The sequence below is a fragment of the Syngnathus acus genome, chromosome 11, assembly GCF_901709675.1.
Source record: "Syngnathus acus chromosome 11, fSynAcu1.2, whole genome shotgun sequence".
Lineage (NCBI taxonomy): Eukaryota > Metazoa > Chordata > Actinopteri > Syngnathiformes > Syngnathidae > Syngnathus > Syngnathus acus.
This window is the reverse complement of record NC_051096.1, coordinates 4170318-4182656: the sequence shown is the minus strand read 5'-3', so window position 1 is coordinate 4182656 and position 12339 is coordinate 4170318. Positions and strand designations below refer to the sequence as shown.

The 12339-nt window shown below is 39.3% G+C and overlaps 2 protein-coding genes across 2 annotated transcripts in view; both read left to right on the top strand.

Moving 5' to 3' along the window:
• Window positions 1-2140, top strand: part of csmd2 (CUB and Sushi multiple domains 2) — an 83304-nt gene extending 81164 nt beyond the window's left edge. Inside the window, 3 exon segments of the mRNA XM_037263489.1 lie at window positions 639-771; window positions 888-1065; window positions 1302-2140. Of these exon segments, the coding sequence (XP_037119384.1) occupies window positions 639-771; window positions 888-1047 (293 nt within the window). The 3' untranslated portion in view covers window positions 1048-1065; window positions 1302-2140.
• The window catches only part of col9a2 (procollagen, type IX, alpha 2), a 54373-nt gene continuing 42980 nt past the window's right edge, over window positions 947-12339 (top strand). Inside the window, exon 1 of the mRNA XM_037263510.1 lies at window positions 947-1065. The gene's annotated coding sequence lies outside the window, so the exon portion shown is untranslated. The remainder of the gene's footprint in view (window positions 1066-12339) is intronic.

Below are 12339 nucleotides of genomic sequence, written 5' to 3'. Positions count from 1 at the left end.
GAAAGACTGAAGTGCTCTACTTGCTGGCTTTAGGGCGCAAGAAAAGATCAGGTGGAGAAATATGTCGCCTCGGGACAAAACAATTGTTGGGTTCTGCTCATAGTCTTGCAGAGCTTGGTTAAAACTCGCATAATTTACTGGAAATCAACTGCGGACAAATGACACGGCTCGGCGTATCCAAAGGGAGATGATTGGCAAGCACAACATGAGCCGCTAATTGAATTCCTTCTCAACCTGTCACCTGTTTTTATTTCGGAAAAGGGCTGAATAACAACAGGTGGGCTGTCGTTCTGCTGGCATTGGCGCGGACACACACGCGCGCCTTTCTAAATTAGAAAATGCTTTACAAGTAACACATGCCTGTAACCGAGAGTGATTTTTACGACAATGGATTTTGACGTTCCCAAAGGGGGGAATTAAAGTAAAGCGGCGGGGTAAACTTTCAAAGGTCACTTGTCTGCTCAAACTATTATGTAAATTCCACATTGCTGCCAGCGCCCTTCCAACTATATTAATGACCATATTTGTTTCATTTTTATTTTTTTATTTTTGAGTGGTTGTTGACAAAGTTTTGAGAGGACATTCGGGTTTCTCTATATTGACAGCCTTAATTAATTAATGTCATCACTTCTTTGCAGAGAGTTTAGATCCCAGCAGAGACAACACGGCCTACAATTTTGCCTCCAACAGCAGTTCAGTGGCAGCCGCCATATTAGTGCCTTTTATAGCCATGATCATCGCAGGCTTCGCCCTGTACCTCTACAAACATAGGTACGCTCAAAATGATATTTACTCAAGATGAGAAGGACGTTTGCGCCGTTGTGGGAGTGAACAAATTACAGTTGTATTGTTAATTGAATCGCCTTCTTGGCATTGTGGTGTTCCAGAAGAAGACCCAATGTCCCTTTCAATGGTTACGTGGGCCATGAGAACACCAACGGACGGGCTACATTTGAGAACCCCATGTACGATCGGAACATTCAGCCTACTGACATCATGGCTAACGAGGCGGAGTTCACAGTTAGCACAGTGTGCACAGCTGTATAGCGACAGCTTCAACTCAAGGTAAGAAATCTTTTGCTGCTATACGGTTTTACAAAACTGCTCACACCACCTACAAACAGATTCTCCGATGTGGAACATTTCAGAAAATAATCTCTGTTTTTCTCTTGTCATGTCTTTGCATCATTTCAAATATCCGATTTTTTCATCCCTCCCATGCCATTTATATTTTCACCTACCCATTATTTTGATCATATTTATTCCATTATTTCCACATCCCTTTTGAATCAATCTTCCAGTCAAGGGAGGAGCGGTGTGCTCGATCTTCTTGGACATCTCTCCGTACTTCCTTGAGCAAAGGGGGCAAGACAAAAAATATTTTAGTCACTGAAAAACAGTCAGGAAACAACTCAGTTGGAGGAAACTATGCTCCTATAAATGAAACAACGCAGCAATTCTTCAACAACAAAATGCTTCATTGTGACTGGATAACTTCTTACCCCATCTTGAGGAAACGTTTGCACCTCAACGTGCATTCCGAGAGAAAGTAAATGCTGGAAGCAAAGCTGTGACCACTCTACCGCCTAAACCCAAAGGGAATTTCAAGACTTGAAACTGTTGAGATAACATACAAGTCAAGCTAACGGCAGACAGACATTATTCATTGTTTTCATTTGTTTGTTTATATTTGCGTTCGCCCTTTACGCTGCTTGCATTCTTTGATGAGGAATTTTGTGTTGAGTTCACCACGCTGGGCAGTGGAGACTGCAAAGGGCTGCAGAAAAAGCACTTAGTGTTTTGTTGGTATCTGCAACCTGACCCCCAGTCGGTATTTTTATTTAGCGTACTGAGTTCTCTTTATTCTTCAAGGAATAATAGTCAGATTTTACATAAACATCAGTCACAACTTTCTCTTTGGTCCTCATGGATGTAGCTCAACATGCTAAGCGCTAATGTCACGTTGTTCTTTTTGAGACCATATACTAGTTGACATGGACGTGTTCAACAAAAGGTATTACGCGGATGAATCGGTGATTAACGTCAGGCGGATTACTTTGTGATCTTTCCCCGAAGCTAACTTCTGGCAGCTCCGAAAAAAAAAAACCATTGAGATGATTTGTTTTGTCCTGACTTTCCATGAATACATTGCTGAAGGCTTGGGCAAGGATTTGACAACAAGCAATTTCCTAGCATAATGAATAGTCTCATACTTCCTGGAAATCATATTAAAAATGTCTTCTCAAATTCATTGAAGACCAACATCTGTAACTAAAGAATTGCCCGGCTAGCAAAAATGCTAAACTGAATTTTCCATATATTTGTACATGCATATACACAAACAGTACATATACCGTATTTTCCGCACTATAAGGCACACCGGATTATAAAACGCACCTTCAACGAATGGCCCATTTTAAAACTTTGTCCATATATAAAGCGCACCGGATTATAAGCCGCATAGAATAAATAACTCAACATTGCTCAAACGTTAATGCAATCGCAATATAGTAACACTCGAAATAGTGAAACCAATAACAATATATCAATAACTCAACGTTGCTCAAACGTTAATATCACACAACACACAAAATAAACACGTAAAACTTACTTTAATAAATTAGTCCTCATCCACAAATCCATATTGGTCTATATATAAGGCGCACCGGATTATAAGGCGCACTGTCGGCTTTTGAGAAAATCTGAGGTTTTTAGGTGCGCCTTATAGTGCGGAAAAAACGGTACACATAAAAAAAATGATTTAATAAGTTTGACTTTGACAAATCAGCATCCATTCAAAAAGGCATTTAACCCAATGTTTATAATCACCGACGTACATAGTTTCCCTCAAAAATCTCGCCCTTTAGAACCAATCACTGTAATGTTCCTTGAATCCGAGCGGCTGTGGGCCGGTAATTGCTTTTACTATGTTATTACTTTTACAGCCCTCACTTATCGCAACGCCACAGATAGAATATTGCCCCTTGCCAGGTCTGCTCACTTGTGAATTGATGGAAAAGGAAACAATTGAATTACCTTGGAGATTTCGCAGGAAGTCTACGTTATCTTCATTGCCGTTTACTTCTCAAAGTTGTCTAGAATATTCATTTATTCTTTTCATATTGTTCGGAATCTTGGATGTTTTCATTCATTCAAATCGTCTGTGTTCCTTTTAATTGAGTTTTTTTCCCCTAACATTTCTTCCGTGACATATTTAATAGATAATAACGCCCTTTCATAAGCTTAATTGAGTTTGTACTAAACTAGTACGAGAAACATTTGGACTCTAGATTGACAGTCGTTAAATCAACCGTGACAACTAGAATTAAATACAAATGATTGTTTGTGTGTAAACACAAGGGCTCAGTCGAAAAGACCGAACTTTTGTCCTCCGTATTTTTCTACCCTCTCCTCTTTCCAAGAAGCACTTTATGTTCATCATAGTGCCTTGTCATGACCTCATTATAGCGCTTTGACAGTTTCAGTTGGCTGAATTCTAAATTGGATAAATCGGGGGGGGGGGGGGGGTCATAATGTGCATGAATCACAGTTACATGAAGGAGGTGAAAGTTTTTCATAACGATTGACATTTTAGTGTATAGTTATTTTGCTTGCTGGATTGGCCGTTGCATGTTTTGAGGGAGATTTCAAAGTATCAACCAAAGATCATGTTAAGCTTTTTGTTCTGTTTCACGTCTACTCATAATGTTTTTACGACGGGGGCCAAGAAATTTGATAGCTACTTTCTATGTAGGGCGATTTGGTAATATTCAGCAAAGTTTTCACAAAGTGCACTCGAGTTAAGTGAAGAAGTAGGAGTTATGGTTTGAGAGCTATCTGGCACCATCCTGGTTCTCTTTGCATATTTAAAGACATATAGACTCCGTCCATCCTTGACACATTTTTGTTATCATCAAGGCACAGCTCTCTTCAGCTCAACATCTCGCAGACCCTCTGCTGTACTTGCCGTAGACTTTGCTCAATTTCCTGTCAGTGGGGGATGCGATTAAGAGCTGTCCCCATTTTTATTGCTAATTCCGATCTAACAATTTGTACTGTACGTATCATGAAATTCAAGATATAAAGCGTATTTTGTTGTAGGCAAACGTGCCAAAGCTTCACTGCTGTGTTATTCAGTCCCACTCAATGCAATTTATCTTCAGCTTTCAGAAAAAAAAATTATTAGTGACTCCAGCTTTTAAGTTGGTAAAGGACCGGTTATTTGTTTGAATATGTTTAATTTCACTGTGTATCTGAATTCAAGATCCGCTGTTTGCCGGTATTGTCAAAAGAAATGCTTTTTAGCACAAAATACTTTTCGGTGTGCTTTCCTTTTGCAACCAGCCAAAAAAAAAAAAAAATCCTCTTTGTTGCAAAAGTTAAGAAAATGTCTAAAGGACTGATGGATCGGGTCCAAGGGCAATGAGAGAAACACTGACAAGAGAACTATGTAATGTCGCTAAAAAAAAACGAGAGAATATTAACAAATTAAAAAAAAAATCATTTTTGTACAGAGATATATTTTTGTGAAAATACATTTGTAATATAAAATGGAAAAAAAATGAAATTGACACATAATTTTCCCATCATTGTAGTACAAATGCTAGTGGGGAGTCTATGAAAATTCTATAAATAAATCTATATAAATATATACAAAGAAAACTAAATCAAATCTTTTTGTATTTGTAAAAAGAGTGTACATAAAAGTTTACATAAGTATTGTACATATGTAAGACCCACCATGGCTTGTCTGCAATATATAAAATGTATTTTATCCGTCTGTATATGATGCTTTGCATTGTGTCTAAGCTTATTCTACTTTCTTGAACTCGAAACTTATTTTGAAGGTTTTTGGAATAAAACGCTTAAAAAACTAACTATTTATTCATGTTTGAGTCTTTCTTCGGAGCCACAAACTGGACAAAATCTTTTTTTTTTCCGACATAACTTCCTGTGCTTGTTATATAGAAGATCAACTTTACATGCATGCCTGATAAGAGGAGGCAGTTCCCGGAGCTGTTAACAATAATGCGCATAGCATAAAAGAAGACAAGCCCTCCTCTGCATTCTTGCTTTTTAAGTGCTCATGAAAGCTGCTCAGGGACCAAAGTCGTGATCCATCCTGTAGCTAGCTGCAACGATGCACCAGCCCTCCCGAAAGAAACTTCATTATGATGCATATGTACAATATTTGTACATCCAAACCAAAAGGCGGCCTTCAAAAAAAAAAATCCACACTTTCCCTTTCTCACTGTTCTTATTCTTCGAACAACCCCGCCGCTTTTTCGACCAACTTGATGATGCAGAACAAAAAGAACTTATTGATTTCATTTCCAGGCAGATAAATTAAACACGCACTGCTATCTGAGGCTCTCTATAATTGCCTCTTCATCAGATTAGAATCTGATTTTGCTTAAATGCACTTTCTAATGGTTTATCCTCCACGTGAGCCATTTGTGAGATCACGTCGAAGGTGCATTTGTATGTTTGAGATGTAAAGTGTGCACGTTACTCACAGGAGGAACGGATCAATTCAACACTTAGTTCTCCATTCTCCATAATTGTTACCTTTAGTGAAGCAAAGGATTTTTTTTCCATGTATGCCAATCAAAATTGAAACTCAAAATAAAACATAACCATTGATAGCAATAATCGGAGCTTACTAATGATGCAAACATGCTAATTTATCAATTTGACAGCAATGATAAAGAGTCGTCACTTTTCAAATGAATTGAAAGGGAGATGAAAGCAGGGGAGAAGCATCTTAAAGGCTTCTGCTGTTATTACCCTGTCATCGTCCTGACAGCTCCTTATTTATTTTTTTTTGCCACAGATGGTAATTAGAGACTCATAGTTGACTCTTATCATAGGTCTGGATTGTTCTTTTGACTCATTCATTAGGTATGATAATTAAGTGTTTATCTCACAGCGAGCTTATTAAACGTCATTAACGGTTATTTCTCTGGTTATGTATTAAACCACATTGAATGCAGAAAGTTTTGTTGATTGATACATTAACTTCATGATGACGACAAATAATAGATCAAATAGTTTGGTCCCGATAAAAACAAGCTTAGGCTAGCTCTCTCTCTCTCTCTCTCTCTCTCTCTCTCTCTCTCTCTCTCTCTCTCTCTCTCTCTCTCTCTCTCGTGTAACGTCAGAGCTCCAACTTGGTGTCGTGGAGCCACGCCAGCATCTCTGGTCCCAGGTCGAAGAGGCCGGCCTCTGAGGGTGGTCTATATAGGGGGCAGGTGTTGATGATGTGGTCGGCTGTCTGCTCGGGGGCTCCACACTCGCATGCCGCACTGTCCGCGAGTCCCCACTGCCGCATAGACGTGTTGAAGGCTAGCTGCGATTTATTGGTAATCACTTGGGTCTCTAATGGTGATCCTGGTTGACAAATTCAACTGACACTGCAAATATATACTTGGTCTCATCAGACAATCCCTTCATCCGTTCTCCAATGTCTTCTGGGATGGCACTTATATTAGCCAGAGCTCGCCGGGGGGAGATTTGGGAGAGTTAAACCTCCTGCTCTGATGTTTACTTCCATGTCCGAGAGTGGCCCAGTAAAATAAGGCATAAAGCGAAACAAAGATGCCATTTGTGATTTTTATTAAAAAAAAAAACTGTTTTTCAGCTTTGGCTTTTTAGTCTGGTTTATACTTTTTATCAGGCAGACTCAAAACAACAAAATATATTGGCTACCTTTCACTAAAATGACATCAAGGCAAAGAGGCAAACACTTAAAAAAATGCGCACACAAAAAAAGGAATGAAGTAAACAACTTTGAAAAGCAGCAGCCACTTTTGAAAAAAAGAAAGAGTTTTCAGGAGAAGTTTGCAACTTCCTACTTTTTGTACCAAATAAATGAATAGCCTGTTAAGGATTGCAAATCTTTGCTGCAGTTCACGTGGCAAGGACTGACTCCTGCCATGAATAGCATAAAAGAGACCCTTGGAAAAAATAGAAACGCAAAATTCCTCTGTTGCTGGCTAACCACTCTTGTCGTTAAATAGTGTCCACAACCCCCACACTTATTTTCCATGTGTACTTTTATATTCACATCACATAAAGGCAAGTTTTTGTAAGAAACTAAAAAAAATGGCACACTCAGCAGGCACCTGCCGCTTATATTTGTAGTGGACACTTTTGCAGAAGAACCTTGAATAGATTCAACGCCGTCTCAGTGTTTTTTTTTTTTGTATGACACGGGGAGGCTTAGTTCATTCACACAGGTAATAAGCACTCGACAGAGAGTCACCGGCAGAAAAATCTACGACCCACTTCACCACAATTTGGTAAGCCACGTTGCCATGGCGACAGTTGCATCTATCTCTCAAATACGGTATCAGGAATCTCAAATGAAGGTATTGACACAATCGGCCTTGAATCATTTGTCTCAAGCTATTCTTATGGAAAATAAAGTCGCGTTATATATGCTAATAATATTTCACTCACCACATGAAACAGTAGAGCTGATGGAGCGAGATGTTCTTATTTACAGGATCTCTCACAGTTCGGAAGATAAATTATGGATAATCATCTATAAAAGATGTCCTTATTTTTGTATATTTAGGAAGGGGGGGTATTTAAGACATCCCTAATTAGATCGAGCTGATATGGAGTTATTTCGGAAGACTTTCCCCGCAGCAAAGACTTTATTCTGTGATTGCAATAAAACAAGGGCAGCAGGGGATGATTAAAAAGAAAGTAGAAGCAGTCAGCGTGCATATTTAGGAAAATAAAAAATGGGGGGAAAACGAATGTCCTCGGGTGTTGTAATAACCCTTTGGTGACCTCGTGTTGTTGCTGTCTTTAAGAAATTCTCAGTCGCCATTTTGGACTGAATGTCGTCGGTTCAGAAAATACATCGTTGTAACGTTTGTTCAAAATATTATCTCCCAATCTACTGTCTGTGACATCTCCCATCTTATCTTATCCCAACATCTCATTTTAACCCCTATGTGCCACCATTTTATAATCTTTGGCCTCTAGATGAAATCTTCCTTCCTCTAAGGATACCAGAAGGGGCCATTTAGATGAAACTTGGATTGCTGCTATGACTAAGAAGTTGAAATGGAAGCCTGTGGACATACACACCCTCCCATGTCAGGACTAAATGTGCCATCGGTTTATCACCATAATGCCCGGCGGCTAAAATTCCAACACTTGAGACTGCTCATTGCTACAGACCCTTGAGACACTTTGCTCCAAAATCATTTATTTTCCCTTCAATCCTTTTCCGATCTTCAGAATAGAACATTTACAATAGAGTCAGACATCTTCAGGTCTGAAGGTGACTCCGGAATTGACTACATACTTCAAGACGAGTCGAGGTGTTTAACTTTCCGTGAACCAAATGTTTTATTTCAAGAATTCATTTAGCGAGCAGTTAGATGCATGAGTCCATCCCAGCCGCTTTGCAGATCATCCAGGAAAAGAAGCTCCATCGGTATCTCAGGTGATGGATTGGAAATCAAAGTTTTAATCATATGCTCGACGTGGTTGCCTGGCAACAGGGCTCCCCTTTGCATGGCAGCAACAGAGAGGATCAGATGAGAAGATATTGAGCAAAAACTGACTGAGCCTAAAAAATGTATTAAAATCACAAACATATTAAAGGTTAGAAAGACTTTAGTCAAAAAGTAAAATATGCCGCTTCGCATTTTCTTAAACTATTACATGCTATTTTACAGACCTGAGATGTGACCTTTAAGAAACTTTTTTTTTTCCCAACGTGCTGCGTCAATTCTTCTTGTGTTACCAAAAAATTCACCATTACATCCTTTTAACAAGAAGAAAGGGTGAAATAATCTCCCTGAATAATTTCCCTGTAAAAAAGAACAGCAAACATATTTTGTATGATTTTAGCGTGCCAACCTAATTTCTTGCTTGGTCGGTGAATCTCGCATCTTCTCCCATGTGCTGATATTTTCACTGCACTTCCAAATCGGTTGATGTGTTGCTGAAATTGAAAACTCCATGTGGATGATTTTTCTTTACACCAAAATCTTTCCCGATATGCTGCCAGATCTCAATTTTTAAATCAATTATTCACTCCATGTCTGTGCAAAATGATCACCATTGTCCCACAAATCATTTTGTATTTGCCTTTTTTTTTTTCTTCAGAGCCATTTTTTATCTTATTGCGTGCCAGGAACTTTGTTTAGAAGTACCGTTTTTTTCCGCACTATAAGGAGCACCGGATTATAAGGCGCACCTTCAATGAATGGCCCATTTTAAAACGTTGTTCATATATAAGGCGCACCGGATTACAAGGCGCATAGAATAAATAACTCAACGTTGCTCAAACGTTAATGCAATCACAATATAGTAACACTCGAAATAGTGAAAACAATAACAATATATCAATAACTCAACGTTGCTCAAACATTAATATCACACAACACACAAAATAAACACGTAAAGCTTACTTTAATAAATTAGTCCTCATCCACGAATCCATATTGGTCCATATATAAGGCGCACCGGATTATAAGGCGCACTGTTGGCTTTTGAGAAAATTGGAGGTTTTTAGGTGCGCCTTATAGTGCGAAAAATACGGTAGCTTAAATTTAAAGTTCCAACATATTGCACGACTCTACCCTTGCGAAATGGCAGAAAAGTGCTGATGCATTTGATGTCCTCATTTCAACTCGTTCTCCTGGCCTGTTTGATTGCGGTGGTGTCAAGGATGAGAATCCTTAATTGTGCTCAAGCTCACCGTGTCTCCCTTTGATGTTTGATAGAAGTGCTCATCTTCTCACTTTCTGATGCTTCTAAACGGCAGCTGTGCAGAAATGTAAAATTGCAACAGATTTTTGTCCTTAGTTACATACTGTATGCGCATGATTTAACCACAGGTGTCAAACTTAAAGCACGGGGGCCAGATTCGGCCCATGACATCATTTTATGTGCCCCGTGAAGGCAAATGAGACCATTTTTTTTTCGTCCTTGTCTTCACAGTCCTTCATCTACAGTGTTGGCTTGAGTCACAGATGCCATATAAACATATAACACACAGCCAAAGTACTTCATCATTATAATTAGTGTTGGGCGAGTCCGGACACGGCGACCTGCTTTGCCGACAGTCTCATTCCCTGCTTCCATGTTCCACACACCTGTCACTGCTTATCCGCAGAGCTGCTTTTCTATAGTTTTCCAAACGCCCCCGCAAACCGAGAGCATCGTGTTACGCGATGCATGTGAGGCGAAAACTGTTCCGACTGCAGGTCATGCTTTTGTGACATTTGTTCATTTATCATTCTTTGTTGAGTGATGTGGAAAATACATATATTGTGGGTCTCGTTTTTGCACTTATGGACAGAGTGAGGGCAGTCAATGAGAAAGGTAGTGTTGGGGTTGTTGTACAATAAATGTACGGGATATTACAGATGCAAATTACATGCCATTATCTTCGATTTTGTCACACAATACAGATTCTGTAAGTGATCATGTTCCTCCTACATTTCCATCCATTAGCTGATGTACACTCGGTTTCCAAGTGGGTGCTTGTTAATTCCCGGGTCTTGGCTGAAGAGGTTACGAGAGGTGTTTCCGAGTCTCTACAAGCGTGTGAATGGGCCTTGTTGACTCAGAGTCACTCTGCAGGGTGTGCTCGGAATAGCAGAAGGCCAAGTCCATTAAAGTGAGAAGGGTTCATTTGTCACGGGTTCCATTGGTGTTGCTGTAATGACCAGGTATGCAGTTGATGAATTGCCTGACCTTTTCCTTCCTCTTTATAATCAAGTGTTCCTGTTGGATTCCCAAACTTAATTTGTAGATGTTCCAGATGTCAAGGCGGTGTACATGTGCACAACTGAACTTTGAAAGAATATGAAAAAGAAATATAATTGAACATATTTTTTTTTGTAATGTTACATGCAGTTTGATGTATATTTTTTTGAAAGTATAAGACATTTGGCATTTTAGCAAGACCCTAAAATGGCATGAAATGAATTTCCGGAAGGAGGTTCTGACATGTTCGGTCTATGGCAGCCACAAAATGTGCTTTATGTGCAGCTCAGACATAGCAACCAGGAAGGGGGGCTAGTTTTGTGAGTGTTCTGACAGTTTTTTTTTTTTTTTCCTTTTAGATTTTTTTCCCCTAGCAGTAGCATGAAAATGTATTTTAGAGGGGCGTATGAAATACATTTGGCAATATATTCTGATTAGATGTTTGGTCCACTATCTGTTCTCATTTTTCTGATACTTTGACCATTAGCACCCAGTAGAAATGGCTTTTGGTAATTACAAAAATAATGCAGCTAATGTAATTATGCCTCTTTTATAATATTTATCTTTGCTGCACAGACCTTCGCTCTTCTTTTACTGTTGCACAGAGTGAAAACACGCTAATCAAACTGCAGACAGCTATTTGCCCCCCCTCTTCTTTTTTAATTTGACATTTTGGAAAGACCTGTAGGCAAATCATAAAGGCGAAGGATTATAGTGACTAGAAGACACCCGTCACATGACACCCCAGGTCAGTCAAGATAAAAACCAACCTAAAGAATTATACTGAAATTAATTGGATGAACGCTCCCATACATGACGACAAATGCATTTTAATTAAAATGTCAAACCTGGAAAAATCGGTCAATTGAAAATATATTATTCCTGCGTTTCATGATTTCAAGTCGACCGCAAACAAATATCAAACAGCGCTTAAATGTGCAACGTGAGGAAACGTTATTGATTCCTCCTGATTCTTTTTGCCTTCAGTAACTCGCCACTCGCCCCTCCCATCCGCCCCGCCCATTCTCAAGATTTTAACGATGACAGACTTATGCGTCAGCCTAGTACATGTCTTGTAATTATGAGGAAATGAACCTGGAGGATACACAGACCATTGATCAGCCTATCGAGTTTGACTGCCACCACAAGCAATTAACCTTAAAGCTCTTAAGCATCTTCTAAAGCCCGCACCTTTATTACCACCACACACACACATCCCAAAAAACAGATGCAAGGTCATTACAGAACAGTTAGTCAGCCTTTTTCCCGATTGGCTCCTAATAGCAAAGAGTTTGATATGATCTTGGCCCCTCCCACTGTGGATTTCTTAGTCTAGAAAATAGTGTACACACACACTCATAGACACTTTTGCGTATTACATGCAGTCAAGTGGGCAACGGGGATATCATCCATCTGTCGAGCTATTTTACTCATCCCGACTGGCGCTCATGGCTGTTTTTAACCTTCTTCTTCAGTTAATCCATGATAACAATGTTAATGTTGCAAGTATCTGCAGATTCTTGAGCGCTAGGTCGCAATTGAGAGAATAATTACATTCGCCGAGTAATTAAAGTCGCTGGCTTCACTTAAGGAGCTCTT